Consider the following 17,180-nt stretch of genomic DNA (forward strand, 5'->3'; position numbering starts at 1 on the left):
CATTTCAATTAACAAATCAGTTGTAAGGGTGATATACAGAATATAGCCCTATTTGGTAAAAGACCAAGTCTATATTATGTCAAAAACAGCTCAAATAAGAAAAAACATGGTCAGTCAATCCAGAACATTTCAAGAACTTTGAAAGTTTTTCAAGTGCAGTCACATAAACCATCAAGCTCTGATGAAACTGGCTCTCGTAAAGACCGCCACAGGGAAGGAAGACACAGTTACCTCTGCTGCAGAGGATAAGTTCTTTAGAGTTTACTGCACCTCAGATTGCTGCCCAAAGAAATGCTTCACAGAGTTCAAGTAACAGACACATCTCAACATCTGTTGAGGGGACTGTGTGAATCAGGCCTTCATGGTTGAACTGCTCCAAAGAAACCACTATTAAAGGACATCAAAAAGAAGAAGATGCTTGCTTGGTTAAGAAACATGAATAATGGACATTAGACCTGTGGAAATCTGTCCTTTTGTCTGATGAGTCCAAAATTGAGATTCTTGGTTCTAACCGTCTTTTTGAGATGCAGAGTGAGTGAACTGTGGTAAATCATATTGTTTGGACATGTTTTGGAAAGGCACACACCTGTCTGTCTATAGAAGGTGAGAGATGACAGTACATGTCAGAGCAAAAAAAAACAAGCCATGAAGTTGAAGGAATTGTCCATAGTGCCGAGACAGGATTCTGTTAAGGCACAGATCTGGGGAAGGGTACCAAAAAATGTCTGCATTATTGAAGGTCCCCAAGAACACAGTGGCCGCCATCATTCTTAAATGGAAGACTTTTGGAACGACCAAGACTCTTCCTATAGCTGGCCGCCCGGCCAAACTGAGCAATCAGGGGAGAAGGGCCTTGGTCAGGGAGGTGACCAAGAATCCAATAGTCACTCTGACAATGCTCCAGAGTTCCTCTGTGGAGATGGGAGAACCTTCCAGAAGGACAACCATCTCTGCAGCACTCCACCAATCAGGCCTTTATGGTAGAGTGGCCAGACGGAAGCCACTCCCCAGTGAAAGGCACATGACAGACAACTTGAAGTTTGCCGAAAAGCACCTAAAGGACTCTCAGACCATGAGAAACAAGATTATCTGGTCTGATGAAAGCAAGATTGAACTCTTTGACCTGAATGCCAAGTGTCACGTCTGGAGGAAACCCTCCTCCATCCCTACGGTGAAGCATGGTGGTGGCAGCTTTGGAGATGTTTTCAGCAGCAGGGACTGGGAGACTAGTCAGGATTGAAGGAAAGATAAAAGTAGCAAAGTACAGAGAGATCCTTGATGAAAACCTGATCCAGAGCGCTCAAGACCTCAGACTGGGGTAAAGGTTCACCTTCCAACAGGACAACAACCCTAAACACAGCTAAGACAACGCAGGAGTGGCTTTGGCACTAGTCTCTGAATGTCCTTGAGTGGCCCAGCCAGAGACCGGACTTGAACCTGATCAAACATATCTGGAGGGACCTGAAAATAGCTGTGCAACGACGCTCCCAATCCAACCTGACAGAGCTTGAGATGGAAGAAACTCCCAAAATACAGGTGTACCAAGCTTGTAGAGTCATACCCAAGAAGGGTCGAGGCTGTAACCACTGCCAAAGGTGCTTCAACAAAGTGCTGAGTAAAGGGTCTGAATACTTATGTAAATGTAATTTCATTGTTTTTATATATTATATATTTGCAAACAATCCTAAAAAACCTGTTCTTGCTTTGTCATTATGGGGTATTGTGTGTTGATTGATGAGGGGGGAAAAATATTTAATCAATTTTAGAATATAGCTGTAACAAAAAGTCAAGGGGTCTGAATACTTTCCGAATGCATTGTATGTTAGGGCGGAGAAGGGGAGAAAGAGTTGTAGGAGATGAAAGCGGGAGACAGGACAAGTGATGATGTTGCATCTTCAAACTTGGCTGGGAAAGTCCTTAGTGTCCTTTTTTGGGGGAGGGGGGGGGGATCGATTCCATGGATCTGCTGTGTCATGATGCAGTGTGTATTATGGTCACTGGAGGGAGTGTCTCAACCACGGACACGTTCTGCGGGTTGAATCTAGATAGATTTAAGAGAACAGCTCATAAGGGGGGGTGGGTTAAAGAGGGGGTGTAGGGGTGAGTCAGCATTCTTCACACAACCCAGAGAAAGAAACGGACCAAGCTAATGACTATGGTCCATTTGTCACTTCTTCAAAGTGTGCACTCATTCACCCCCCATGCATGGATTTAAAAGGATTGAACTGGACCCTCTTTGATTGAAGTGGTGTAAGGCAGCTTCCACCATGTCTTTAACCCCCCCCCCCGCTGAGTGAGGTCAGAGGTGATGTTACAGCACACTGTAGATTCAGCTAATAATTTGACAATATAACTGATCAATAAAACTGAAGAATCTTTTTCATTAATATTTTATTCTCTGTTCAGAACCCCAGCAATCTCAACAATCTCTCCAATCTATTTGTTTTTTCATCTAATGCATTTCTTATCAGTTTCTTCACATAAAACGTATCTCAGACAGATCAACCTGCGCATTAAATATGGAGTCAGCCAGCTTGAGGTCGCACTTCGAGTGTGAGTGAGAGGGGAGAGAGAGAGAGGGGGGGGGGGGGGCGGGGTTGGCTGCAGCGTGACTTAAATATGCTGCAGCATCCAGCAGGTTGTGTCTTTCTGTCTCTCGTTCTCTTCATCGCACGCACGCCTGCTCTCTCTTTATTTCTCTCTTCCTCTCTCCTCTCTCTGCTCGGTCGCTCGCTCCTCTTCTCTCTCAGTCTGCATCCTGTAGCCCTGCTGTGCAGTCCTCTCTCCTTCTTTCGCTCTCTACATCGCTCTCTCTGCAGCGCTATTGGAGAAGAAGTCACTGACACACACACACAATCTCTTCCTCACACACAGTCTCTTCCTCACACACACACACACACACACACACTTCGTCTCTCTCACACACTCTGTGCGACAAGCCCAGCCAGCAGGCCCGTTTCGGAGCAGGGGAGCCCAGTAGAGACCTAATCCCAGGATGGATGTACTGATGAGAGGGTTCAGCATGGCTAAGGAGGGGGTGGTGGCCGCAGCAGAGAAGACTAAGGCTGGGGTGGAGGGGGCAGCCGCCAAGACCAAGGAGGGGGTCATGTATGTAGGTAAGTGTTTGTGTGTGTGTCTGTGTGTGTGCTTAAAAGGGCTCCCGTGGGTGCACCAGTCTGGGACAGTTACAGTGAGAAGTGAGAAGAAGGGGAGGTGGTTGCCAAGGAGCAGAGGCAGAATACTGCAGAACTGGTGCAAAGAGAGAGAGGGAGAGAGAGTGAGGAGGAGGAGAGGGGGAAGAAAGAGAGAGCTGGGGTGTGGTGGAGACAAGAATGGAGGAAAGAGTAGATGGAGAGATAGGAAGACATTGAGTGAGGGAATCAGAGAAAGAGAGGAGGATCGAGAAAAATAAATTAGCAGAGAGTGATGAGCAAAACGAAGAGGAAAAATTAGTGGATGAGAAAGGACGAGAGGAAGAGAGAAAATGGGAGGGAACTAGACAAGAGGAGCGGAGAGAGGGAAAGATGTAGTGTGACATTGGGGGATAGTGTGGCGGCATTGCAGCAGTTCATAAGAGCGCTATAACATGTTATAATCAAGATAAGACCATGCCAAGGCTGCTACCACCAGGTCATTAGATTAGGGTCCAGGACTGTGAGAGGGGATTCTGTGAGGGGATTCACCAGTGTGTGTGAGTGTATTTGTGCGTCAGAGCTCAAGGTTAGCCTGTGTGAGGGCCAAAGGGTTTGGGGTAGGAACAGGGTATGCATGCTGGCACGCGCACACACATGCGCACACGTGCATGCACACACACACGCACGCACACACGCACACACGCACACACACACACACACACACACACACACACACACACACACACACACACACACACACCATTCTGACAGTTACAGCTAACACTGCAGACTATCAAGACAGACAGAAAAACGTGATGGACCTGATGAAACGTGTGTGTGTGTTTTTGTATTATTTGTGGCTGGGGGGCGGGGCATCAGGGACATGGAGCACTGCAGCAATCCTCTCTCTTCGCCCCCGTGTGTGTTGTGTGGTCTGTATGCGCATGCGTGTGTGTCCTCACGTGCTGCTGGCTAGTGTGTGACCGTTGATGACTAACTACCTTCCTCCCCCTTCAGAGTATATGCCCTTTACAACTAGGGAACAGAGAGAGGGAGTGATGGGGAGAGACAAAGAGAGGGGGGGGGGGGCAATCTTTAATGGCTCAATTCAACATTCATTCATAGCCAAATCAATGCAAATTTACAATTAAATGGGCGAGAGAGATACAGAGAGAGGGGGGGGGGTTGTTATGTCATAGAGCTAGCAGCTTAAAGATCAACAGATGGAGAAAGAGAGGGAGCGAGATGGATAAAGCCAGAGTAGGGGATAGAGAGGGGAATGGCGAGTGGTGGATAGAGGTAGAGGATAGAGAGGTGGACAAAGAGGAGCTGTAGTTAGAGAAAGAGAGAGAAATGTATTCAGTGGATTGTAGAGGCTCAATGTCCCTGATCACCTACTGCATCTAATCTATCAACTGAGACTTCATGACCTCCGCAGAGTGTGTGTGTGTTAGCCCATTAAAAGGAGCAGAGCCGGTCCAATCGGAGCGAATCACGTGTGGATTATTACTTCTATCACAAAATGCAAAAGCAGAATGCACCTCCTCGCTAACAAGGTCGTCCACTCAGAGCTTACTGGAGCAGAAGTGTGCGTGTGTCGGTGTGTGTGTTCTGTCCTATGGAGCGTACGGCCGTTTCACAGGTCATTGGCTGAAGAGGAGCGCTCTCTCTCTCAGGGGTAAACCCTGCTGCTAAACCTTACAGCTAAAACACTGCATTTGGTCCTTGGCCTGGATAGTGTAGACAGACAGACAGGTCCTACGCACATACAGACAGACACACACGCAGTCGGATATGCTAGATAGAGGCCGTACCCAGGAGGGGTGCTACTCTGACTCAGAGAAGGAAGCTGTGTCATAGCCACGCTGCAAATGGGTGTGTGTATTGGTGTATGTCTGCTGCAGTACTGCGCAGCTCGGCACGTGGCTCACAGACTACGGGGAGCGTGCAGAGAGAAATAGACCGAGGTGGAACGAGAGGGGAGAGAAAAAAAGAGGTAGTGAAATGGAGGAGGAAGCGAGGCATCTGCAGTTCTGAGACTGTGGAGGAGAGAGAAAGGGGGGACGAGAGATAGAGATAAAGCGAGAGTGTGCATCTCCAATGAACTGTGTGCTATGGAAACGTGTGTCATGTATGTGAAAGAGATATATCATTATTCTGGTTTTGTGCTGGATTTGCTCATGCATCATCCCTATAGGCTCCCTTTCTCTCTATACCCCTCCCACTCTCTCTATACCCCCTCCCTCTCTCTTTTTCCCTCTATCCAGCTGGTTACATAACTACTATTTAATCAGCCTAGGAACCTTTCATACTGTAGCATCAGAGAAACACTGTCTATGGAGGAGCGTACTTAGAAGATAATATCATCCATTTGGATTTTACAGAGTGTGACATACAGTATGCTGCTGAATTCTACACTGCCACCTGCAGTGCTCTCCCTGCTACTACAACCTCACCCAATAAATGAGCAAAAAAAAAAGAAACGTCCTCTCACTGTCAACTGCGTTTATTTTCAGCAAACGTATTATTATATTTTGTATGAACATAACAAGATTAAAAAACTGAGACATAAACTGAACAAGTTCCACAGATATGTGACTAAAAGAAATAGAATAATGTGTCCCTGAACAAAGGGGGGGTCAAAATCAAAAGTAATAGTCAGTATCTGGTGTGGCCACCAGCTGCATTAAGTACTGCAGTGCATCTCCTCCTCATGGACTGCATCCAATTTGCCAGTTCTTGCTGTTACCCAACTCTTCCACCAAGGCACATGCAAGATCCCGGACATTTCTGGGGGGAATGGCCCTAGCCCTTACCCTCCGATCCAACAGGTCCCAGACGTGAGATCCGGGCTCTTCGCTGGCCATGGAAGAACACTGACATTCCTGTATTGCAGGAAATCACGCACAGAATGAGCAGTATGGCTGGTGGCATTGTCATGCTGGAGGGTCATTTCAGGATGAGCCTGCAGGAAGGGCAAAAGATGAGGGAGGAGGATGTCTTCCCTGTAATGCACAGCATTGAGATTGCCTGCAATGACAACAAGCTCAGTCAGATGATGCTGTGACACACCGCTCCAGACCATGACGAACCCTCCACTTCCAAATCCATCCCGCTCCAGAGTACAGGCCTCGGTGTAACGCTCATTCCTTCAACGATAAACGCGAATCTGACCATCACTCCTGGTGAGACAAAACCGCGACTCGTCAGTGAAGAGCACTTTTTGCCAGTCCTGTCTGGTCCAGCGACGGTGGGTTTGTGCCCATAGGGGACGTTGTTGCTGGTGATGTCTGGAGAGGACCTGCCTTACAACAGGCCTACAAGCCCTCAGTCCAGCCTCTCTCAGCCTGTTGCGGACAGTCTGAGCACTGATGGAGGGATTGTGCGTTCCTGGTGTAACTCAGGCAGTTGTTGTTGTCATCCTGTACCTGTCCCGCAGGTGTGATGTTTGGATGTACCGATCCTGTGCAGGTGTTTTTACACGTGGTCAGCCACTACGAGAACAGCTTTCCTGTCTCCCTGTAGCGCTGTCTTAGGCGTCTCACAGTACGGACATTGCAATTTATTGCCCTGGCCACATCTGCAGTCCTCATGCCTCCTTGCACATTCACCCTGATGAGCAGGGACCCTGGGCATCTTTCTTTTGGTGTTTTTCAGAGTCAGTAGAAAGGCCTCTTTAGTGTCCTAAGTTTTCATAACTGTGACCTTAATTGCCTACCGTCTATAAGATGTTAGTGTCTTAACGAGCGTTCCACAGGTGCATGTCCATTAATTGTTTATGGTTCATTGAACAAGCATGGGAAACAGTGTTTAAACCCTTTACAATGAAGATCTGTGAAGTCTTTTGGATTTTTACGATTTATCTTTGAAAGACAAGGTCCTGAAAAAGGGGAAGTTCCTTTTTTGCTGAGTTTACATTACTAAACGGTCACAACAGATTTCTGTTTGCTGCACTCCTTCATTAACACAGTACTTCTTAGGCTGCGTTTATATAGTTAATCACAAAACTGATCCCTGATCATGTTTCATGGCATCCATTGCAATGTGATTGCAATATATTGATCTGTTGACATGTTGTGATGTCTCGCCTGTCCTCAGGTTCAAAGACAAAGGAGGGAATGGACGCAGGAGTAAACAAAGGTGAGACACACACACATTCTTGTGGGATCGGATTGATTTTTTTAACTGACTGATCGATCTCTTTGTGTCAGTTGCTAACCGCGACCAGGCAAACATCGTCGGGGACCCCACTGCTGCCGGAGCTGACCTCTCGCAGGGTGGCATGGAGAACACCGGACAGGCGGTGAGTTACCGTGACAACAGATGAAAGAATGATTGATCAATTAGTGACTGACAGGTCAATGTGAACAAGAATATTCAAGTGATCAACATACTAATAACTAGACACCAAACTTGACATTGTCATTCAGGTAGCCTATGAAAGCCCAGGCTTCTGGCATCGTGAGACCTTCAATCAGGTGGCACAGCACCCTTTTTAAATGATTACAATAGAATGAGAAATACAACTAGGTTGAGCAACAACATGACTGCAGCATCAACAATCATAACAGTGTCTAAATCCTTCAGTTGGGCTCAGACAGTAGTGCTTTTGCCTGCGAACAGTCTGCTGCTTGACCACATGGTGGCGCTATTTAATACAGTACAGCAGCACAGAGACAGACGGGAATGACAGCTCCTCTAATAGCCAGTGGTTCAGAGGTCCAGGCAGATTAGGTTTGACGGTAGGCCTATAACTCACTCCACATTCCCAATATGAAGAGGTCTGTATTTTTCTGCTGTGAATCGTGTGTGTGTGTGTGTGTGTGTGTGTGTGTGCGAAGGTGTGTTTTACTTTGCTGGTTGGCACCTTTCTGTGTGTGGCAGCCAGTTTCGATGTCCTACTGTTGTGATCCTGCTATGCTGTTGTGTTGCGATGCTATTGTGTGTGCTGAGAGTGTTGATATTGTGTGTTGATATAGCTTCTATTTTGTGCGTTTACGTTACAATTGTAGCAGTGCTGTGTTGGCGTTGTGCTGCTAACCCTTTGTTGTTATTGTTGTGTTTGTTTCCTCTACGTTCCATTGGTAGGAGGAGCCTCAGCCTGTATACGAGGTGCCTATTGGGCAGGAGAGAGAAGGGGGGGGGGATTCAGAGGTTATAGGTTATGGCGGGGTGGCTGGCTAAGGAATGCTGCATGATTCCGCCTAACATAGATCATCCCTAAGTGCACATATCATTCCTAAGGGGGCTTTGAAACACTGACTGCCTAGTGTGCTGTTAGGACCTGGGGTTACATTCTAAACCTGTTTTAACCCTCTCCTAACCCTCTCCATAACCATGTCTAACTGTGTTCTACTTCAGCTAGGTGTAATATAGATAATGACGCTGCATCTCTGGTGTAGCATATGGACATGCACTTACTCTGAATGGATCCCTCTGGTTAGGGTGCACAGAAAAAGTGTAACAGAGTTTGTTCCTGTGCCATGCTAACGACTGCCGACAAAAAGAATGGCTTTGGTTGGTTGGGGCAACATTACTTCAGGTCTCAAGGAGGGCGCCATCACATCTACTCTGCTAGCTATGGAATGCTAACCTCCGCCTCATTAGACACTTCAGCTCAGAGACTGGGACTGAGTGGCCCTGTATCCTACTTAACCCTGTCATCAGCATGACATAAGGGATAATGTGCTTGATGTAGCTGTAACCTACTGGGTTTGAAGCCACGGCGTCTGCACGCCGCACGATTGCGCTAGCCCAAAGCACCAAAGCCTAGGTACCAGGTCTAGGAGCCAACACAAGTCTTCAGGTCTCAGGCAAGGTTACTCATCACATGAACATGGTTCACTGCTTGAGACCCTAGACCTCTCATGTCATCCCACCTTCCTTTTCTTCCTTCCCTACTCTTACGTAAACTCTCTCTCTGTAGGCGGAATATGGAGGAATGGAGCAGGGAGGAGAAGGAGAGGTAAGTGATAACGAACCACAGGTTTTCTGTTACTTTCTTTATGCATAAGATGGTGATATCATGACATGATTGTTGATACTCCCTCTCTCGCTCACTCTCACTCACTCGCAGGGCTCTCAGGGCGGCTACTAGTCATTCCAGGGATCTCCTCTCCCCAGCCTTCCGTTTGGTCGCTCGCTACCCTCACCCTGCTGTTCCAGACTTCCAGATGTTCTACTTCTTTTTTTGTGACTTTATGGAACCAAAACCGATACAGACTCTTCCAGATACCCCCTTTGCCCTCCCTGATACCCTCTGTTGCTCCTAGCAGCCCCCTTCTGGCCCCCCTCTCCTGTATAGCTCCCTGCCTTTGTGTCGTTGTCGTCATGTTGTTCGCCCTAGTGTTATGTTCTCCCTATCGCCACCCAGTACTCTATCAAGAGGCCTGCGCACACACACACACACACACACACACACACACACACACACACACGTACACACACACACACGTACACACACACACACACGTACACACACACACACACACACACACACGTGCACACAAACACACACACACACACACACACACACACACGTGCACACAAACACACACACGTACACACACACACACACACACACACACACACACACACACACACACACACACACACACACACACACACACACACACACACACACACACACACACACAAGAGCTGTGATGATTATTCAGGACTACAGAACCACAGAGAGATGTATCGTAGTTTGGATGCTTGTGTGTGTGTCTCTGTTAGACGTGTCAGGTAGTAGGCCAGTTCAGGGGTGTTCTGTCCATGAGATGCTGCTGTAGGGACATGTGCAATGAATTAGAGAGTGTGTGTGTGTGTGTGTTTTGAAGTGTGTTTGGTCACACATGTAACAGGGTCATATTAAAACCAATTAACTAGCCGCCTTATATTGTTGCACTTGTTAAGTCAAGGGGTCTTAGGCATAGTTTACTGGTCTGTAACCTGATTTGATGTGTGCATCGATATGAGAAGGAAGCGTATGTGACCAGGTGTTGAATGTACGTGCGAACAGGAGACAGACACCTTACCTTAAGTCCAGGGCCAGCTCCTTCTTGACCTCTTGACCAGCCAGTCCAAGTGAATTATTACTTGTTCATATGGTGAAACATAAATATGTACAAAAACGAAACAAGAAAAAGGCATCCCCAAATAAAGAAGTTAACTAACACAAAGAAACAAACAAAAGGCCGGCAGAGAGGCTTCTGGCCTCCTCTCTTTCTCCCAGACAGCCAATCACCCCAATTGGCTGCACCTGATGTTCTTTTCGAGGCTTAGCTCAGCACCTAGACCTGCCAGCTGCCACCTGGGGGTGTAGTGTGGGTGTATCCTAGATAGTGTGTTGCCTAACTGTGTGTTAACACCACACTACCCGGCATATCAAAACAATATGTCTTGAGACACGCCAGAAAGCAATACACATGTACTGTTAGTGTGTGTGAGAGGAAGGACGCCCCTGACACCATTGGGAATCACATAACAGCAGAAGATATCAGTATACACAATACACTACAGTGGTTTTGGTCTAGCCTGGGTTTAGTCTGGCTCTAGATATGGCCTGGGTCGACTGGCAGAGTCGGAAGGGAGAAAAGCAGAAAGTGATTCAGAATGATGATTACTTGTCTAAATATGTTGTTGCCATAGTAATACCAAGCAATAGTCAGACAGATAGGTAGAATAGACGAGCATTACGCACAGGGAATGCTGGGAAATGTATATTCCAAATCGATTTTTGATTCCCACAAAAAATAGCAAATTTTCTACTGTCATTGGTCAACTGCTCCTGTTGTCAACCATCTCAGCCACTCAGAGGCTTCCTCTGCCCTGTCACTCAGTGTGTCCCGCCCTTCCCTGTGTCAGCAAGTAACGTAAGAGACTAAAACAGATCTGCCAGGTGCAGGTACAAAGTGTGTGTCTGTGTCTGTGTGTGTGTGTGTCTGTTACATATACAGCAGGTCAGTCCAGCATCAGTGTCTGTATTATAGAGCAGGTATGTGTGTATTATTACTTTGAGGTCAATGGAAACTGATTACTGCATGTTGCCTTATCCAGCACTCTTATATTCACACACACACACACACACACACACACACACACACACACACACACACACACACACACACACACACACACACACACACAATCCATACACACAGTACACTCATCAAACACACAGAAATAATACACAAACACACTCACACCTTGTTTAAGTTGGCATCGAAGCAGACTTGCTGATTTTATAAACAGTACCAGTGAATTAAAGACAGTTTTGTTGAAATCCAAACTTGTGCCAATCTTCATTTTCCCTTTTGAGTTATTACTTATTATGCAGTTTATAACAGTATGTATGGCCTACAGTATGTTACCATGGAGATAATGTGATGCCATCCTGGATATTTTCTATGCTCTCTGCAAGTCTTAGCAATGTTTGTTGTGTGTGTGTGTGTGTGTGTGTGTGTGTGTGTGTGTGTGTGTGTGTGTGTGTGTGTGTGTGTGTGTGTGTGTGTGTGTGTGTGTGTGTGCCTGTGTTTGTGTTTGTGTGTGTGTTTCTTTAACTATCCTTGTGGGTACCAGAATTCCTCACAAGGATAGTATAACAAGGAAAATTAGGTGGTGGGGACCTTTTGTTCGGAACCGAGGAAACAAGGCTGTGCCCGGGGTCTTCAACGGATAGCGACAGTGAGTCGACGGTGAGTCATCCACTATTGAAGGTCGGGGCCCTACCCGGAAGCGAGTTGAAAAATATGAGATATTGACCATATATGAACACTTCATTCTGGGTAAAAACCCTTCTGTCAAACGAAATGACAATAGTCGCTCCAGTCTATCTCGAGTACGGGAATTCCTCCACATTATGTCAGAGGGCAAGGCCGATGAAGGACTGTGTTCCCTGGCTAATTATAGACGTGTGTCTGAGTGGTATAGCCAACGTTGAAGACCGTGGTTTGGCACCCTCCACGTTAAAAATATTTCGGGCCGATGTCCGAAGTTTTCTGAAGTATCTTCTGCAGTTCCGACCGATGAGTTTGCGGGCTACAGCCAGTGGGATTATAAAGGTGTTACTCTGCTTGGCAAAGATGGAGCGGCAGACCCAGACAGCGCACAGGGCAAAATTTCACAAACGCTGTAGAGACGTTTCGGCATTGGAAGTAAAGTGACCTTCGGTACACTTCGACGAAGCGTTGCTACAATGAACTTTAATCAAGGGTCGGTTACAGACCGCAGAGCCGTGGCCGACCATATGTGTCACTCCCTGGAAACGCAGGCACGGCACTACCGGTACCACAATTGAACTCATAACGTCACAAATTGAGGGACAAATCAATCCATGATTCACTGATGAATAAAGTACATTTCTTTGAAATTCACCCTTGTCTTCGTCTGTCATTTGGTCACGGTTGAGAATGTATGGAGGCCTGGGGGTCTGAATAATCAGGGTGTTATAGGGTACCAGATGCACCGATCTGAAGTGACAGGCCGAGAGAGAGGGCAGGCAGGCAGGCAGGCAGGCAGGCAGGGCAGGGCAGGGCAGGGCAGGGAAGGGAAGGGAAGGGCAGGGCAGGGCAGGGCAGGGCAGGGCAGGGCAGGGCAGGGCAGGGCAGGGCAGGGCAGGGCAGGGAGAGTACGCCCAGGGTCATGGAGATCTGGAGACACCTGGTAATTTGTTCAATCACCACAGCTGGACATAGTCTCTGGAGTGAAAGCTGGACTTTGTCATTTTTCAGCATAGCTCTGTCATTGAATTCCATTGTGTTCCCAGGTGCCCTTGGTGGGGGGGGGGCATGGGGTCTCCCCCAACTTGTGTATAGAGCCCCATTCCAGCCCTGGTGGCTCCAGGAGCCATCCCCCCATCGACACCTGGTAACCCACAACCCACACCTGGTAACCCACAAAAAGCACAAATAGAGATAAAATGAATCACTAACCTTTGATGATCTTCATCAGATGACACTCATAGGACTTCATGTTACACAATACATGTAGGTTTTGTTTGATAAAGTTCATATTTATATAAAAAAATCAGAGTTTACATTGGCGCTCCAAAAAACATCCAGTGATTTTGCATAGCCACATCGATTCAACAGAAATACTCATCATAAATGTAGATGATAATACAAGTTATACACATGGAATTATAGATATGCCTCTCCTTAATGCAACCGCTGTGTCAGATTTTTTTTTTACTTTACGGAAAAAGCAAACCATGCAATAATCTGAGACGGCGCTCAGAAGATTAATCAAATTAGCTGCCATGTTGGAGTCAACAGAAACCAGAAATTACATGATAAATATTCCCTTACCTTTGATGATCTTCATCAGAATGCACTCACAGGAATCGCAGTTCCACAATAAATGCTTGAGTTGTTCGATAATGTCCATTATTTATGTCCAAGTAGCTACTTTTGTTAGTGTTAGGTACACATATCCAAACGCTCATGCGTTTGGACAAAAACTTTGGACAAAAACTTCAAAAAGTTATATTACAGGTCGAAGAAACATTTCAAACTAAGTATAGAATCAATCATTAGGATGTTTTTATCATAAATCTTCAATAAAGTTCCAACCGGAGAATTCCTTTGTGTCTACAGAAGCAACGGAACGCAAGTCGATATCATGTGGAATGCGAGTGACCAGGAAATGGCTCTCTGCCAGTAAGCTGACTCATTCAGCTCTTATTCAGTCCCACAACACAGTAGAAGCCTCATTCAAGTTTCTAAAGACAGTTGACATCGAGTGGAAGCCATAGGAAGTGCAACTTCATTCATATCCCAATGTGAATTCAATAGGGCCTGGGTTGAAAATATACCAACCTCAGATTTCTCACTTCCGGTTTGGATTTCTTCTCAGGTTTTTGCCTGCCATATAAGTTCTGTTATACTCACAGACATCATTCAAACATTTTTAGAAACTTCAAGTGCGTTCTATCCAATATTAATAATAATATGCATATATTAGCAACTGAGACTGAGGAGCAGGCCGTTTACTCTGGGCACCTTTCATCCAAGCTACTCAATAGTGCCCCTGCAGCCATAAGAAGTTAATGGCCAGTGGCACCCCCTTGTGGACAATAATGATTGGGAGTGGCTCCCTACCCAGGCATGGAGCCCTGGAACCCCCATAAAGGCATTAAAACATTTTTTAAAATTAGCACCTGGTAACCCGTTCAATCACCAGGTGCACAGCTAGACTTAGTCTCTGGAGCAAAAGAGAGAAACGTGTACTTAGAATTTTTGAGACCATTTTTCAGATTTTTCAGAAAATTATAAAAAATACTTCCCAATTGGCAAGAGGTCACAAATTTGGACTGGTGCCCTCACTCGTGATGGGCTACAGTTACACTCGCAAAGGACCCAGCCCACCCTGAAGCCATCAAACCCTATTGTTGGCTCGGTTGTGCGGTTCCTACTAAACCCTCCAGCTAGACAAAGACCTCTCGAGCAGCGCCCCGGCTTCTGTGGCTTCGGCCAGGGTCAGTTCAGGGCCTCCCACTGGGTGCACGGTGGATTGCACCAGGGCCTCCTCCCATCACGGGGTAGGACCGTGACCTGGCTGTTCTCTACTTAGTGCGCCCAGGTAGAACCTCTATGTTGCGAGGTGCTACCTGGTTGATCCTGCCAGTAGCATATGCTTGTATCATAGATTAAGCCATGCAAGTCTAAATTAACACGGCCAGTACAGTGAAACTGATTGGATGGTTTAGTGAGGTCACGGCCCTGGCGGAGCGCCGAGACTATCTGGAGGAAGGCCGAAGTGGAGAAGGGTTCCATGTGAACAGCAGTTGAACATGGCTCAGTCGGTCCCCGAATCTGGAGTGGTGGAGACGGGCGCCGTGAGGCGTCCTGTGCGGTAACGCAACCGATCCCAGAAAAACTGGCGGGAGCCCCGGGGAGAGTTATCTTTTCTTTGTGAATGGCGGGGCTCCCTGGAGTGGGTTCGCTCCGAGAGAAGGGCTCAAGCCCTGGAAAGTGTTGTGGTTCTGGCGGCGTCCGTTGAGCTTTCGCTTCCCCTTGAAAATCCGGGGGAGAGGGTGTAAATCTCGCACCAGGCCGTACCCAAATCTGCAGCAGGTCTCCATTACCTGATTTTGGGTCAGGGTTTTGTAAGTAGCAGAGCAGCTCATTTGCTGTGATCTATTCCAAGTCAGATCTAAGCTTTTGTCGGGGATGGAAGGCGTCTTCCTCCACCTTCCTCCTTCTTTACTAATGGGTTACCAGGTGCACAGAGAAGGGCCAGGAGCCAGAGTACGAGAGGCCAGAGGCCCAGAGAGAGAGAGAGAGAGAGGGCAAGCAGGCTAGTGAAGGTGGAGACCCGGCTGGAAAGTTCCACCAGCACCTGGTAACCCATATGTGTGGACATATGTGTGGAGTCTCTGAGAGGAAAGCGGGTGGGTCACCCGGTTACCAGGTGCATGTGGTTCGTGACAGGGTGGCTGTATACTTTAGTGTCCGAGGAGGGGTGCTTAAGTGTGGGTGCCCCAGTTCTCCTGGTGGGTGAGGTTATGGATGGGAGGTGGCCCCGGCTGGGACTTATGTCGAGAGAGAGTGGTGTTGACCTAGGGAGTGTAGGCCTAGAGGCCTGGAGGTCCATAGTTCCAGGGAGTATGCTGTACTCTCAGGCCCAGAGAGAGGGGTGTTGACCCAGGCAGGGAGTGTAGGCCTAGAGGCCTGGAGGTCCGTAGTTCCACTGTTCTTCAAGGGGGCAGAGCAGGCAGCCTCTGTGGAGGTTGGCTGCTCTGTCCCCTTTTTTTTGGCCTACTGGCAAGGGCTGGCCCCTGGAGCCATTTCCCCCATCAACACCTGATAACCCGTACAATCTGTTGATGTTTGGACTTTTTCTGAAGATTTTTTAAAAACCTAACCCGAGGGGTTAGAGGTTCCAATTTGGACGGGTACCTTCTCTCGTGATGGGCTACAGTTACCCTTGGTCGAATAGGACCAGTCTACCCGGAAGCTATTCCTCCCACCCCCTGTACTTATTTTTATCACCTTCTAACACAAAATTATATTATAAAATGTTATTGAAATACGGTTTTGATTACATGGAAATGTGCGTCTAGGTGTGTCCTTTCATGCAAAAAAACCCCCATCCAGATTGGACATTTACTTTTCGAGTTATTAATGGTTAAAGACCAAAACGGGGGTTGGGGGATTTGACCCCATCTGGTGGAGCAACACGGTAGCCATGCGGGTGACAGGGCTTATGTCGACAATTGGCCTGCGCCATAGTAACCCCATTCAGTTCCAGATGGACTAGACATGTACCGGGGAAATTTGAGAAACCTGAGAACCATTTGAGAACCATGTCCTAGAGATCCGGGAACGGTGGCAAACTACTAGACCCGTGCGGATATTTAGAAATGGGCTGTTTCGAGGGTTCTGGGTCCTTCAGAACCACGGTTCTAACGCTCCTAAGGTGGCCATCCCTTCGGCGACTGATTGGTGGTTGTTTAGCCCCAGGAAGGGCCTGGCTTTTGAGCCAAGTCCCCAGCTTGGACCCCAGTCAGAGTGGACTCTTGTCAGGCTGAATGTCAAACGTGTATAGGCCTGGATGGCCATAAAAGGCCATGGGCAGAGCTGGGCCTTTTGTCCCATTTGGGCCTTGGCCTTTTTAGGTCCCCAGGCACAGGATAAAAATTGAGTGGCTCGTCCTAGGTGGGAATCTTGCATCTGGGTCGTCAGATGATGAGGCTCGTGTGCTACACGTTGAACCATCGCCCATTGATGGAAAAAGTGGCACCGAGGTGAGCTACGGGATGAAATTTCCCTCCAGCCCAATTTGTCCCATCTTGGCCCACAGCTGGGGCACATCAGGCCCTTGTTAGGGTTAGATTTAAAGTTAGGGGTTAGGCTTAGGTTTAAGGTTAAGGATAGGATAGGATTATGGTTAGGCTAAGGTTTAAGTTTAGGGTTAGATGTATTGTTAGGGGTTAGGGAAAATGTGATTTTGGATCGGAATCAATTCTTTGGTACCCACAAGGACAGCAATACAAAACTGTGTGTGTATGTGTGTGTGTGTGTGTGTGTGTGTGTGTGTGTG

At 47.4% G+C, this 17,180-nt stretch overlaps 1 protein-coding gene across 2 annotated transcripts; it reads left to right on the forward strand.

The window, feature by feature from the left end:
* Nucleotides 1-2,626: 2,626 nt before the first annotated feature.
* On the forward strand, nt 2,627-11,427 carry LOC115144082 (alpha-synuclein-like). Of its 2 annotated transcripts, none has more exons than XM_029684782.2 (5): nt 2,627-3,116; nt 7,233-7,274; nt 7,346-7,437; nt 9,061-9,099; nt 9,211-11,427. In XM_029684782.2, exons 1-5 carry the CDS (start codon nt 2,996-2,998, stop codon nt 9,229-9,231), a joined length of 315 nt encoding a protein of 104 aa, XP_029540642.1. In that variant the 5' UTR covers nt 2,627-2,995; the 3' UTR covers nt 9,232-11,427. The 2 variants fall into 2 exon arrangements, with proteins under 2 accessions (XP_029540642.1, XP_064858531.1); XM_065002459.1 differs by lacking the exon at nt 2,627-3,116 and adding an exon at nt 5,161-5,265.
* The last annotated feature ends 5,753 nt before the right edge of the window (nt 11,428-17,180 follow it).

The sequence above is a fragment of the Oncorhynchus nerka genome, linkage group LG16 (assembly GCF_034236695.1).
Source record: "Oncorhynchus nerka isolate Pitt River linkage group LG16, Oner_Uvic_2.0, whole genome shotgun sequence".
In the NCBI taxonomy this organism is placed as follows: Eukaryota; Metazoa; Chordata; class Actinopteri; order Salmoniformes; family Salmonidae; genus Oncorhynchus; species Oncorhynchus nerka.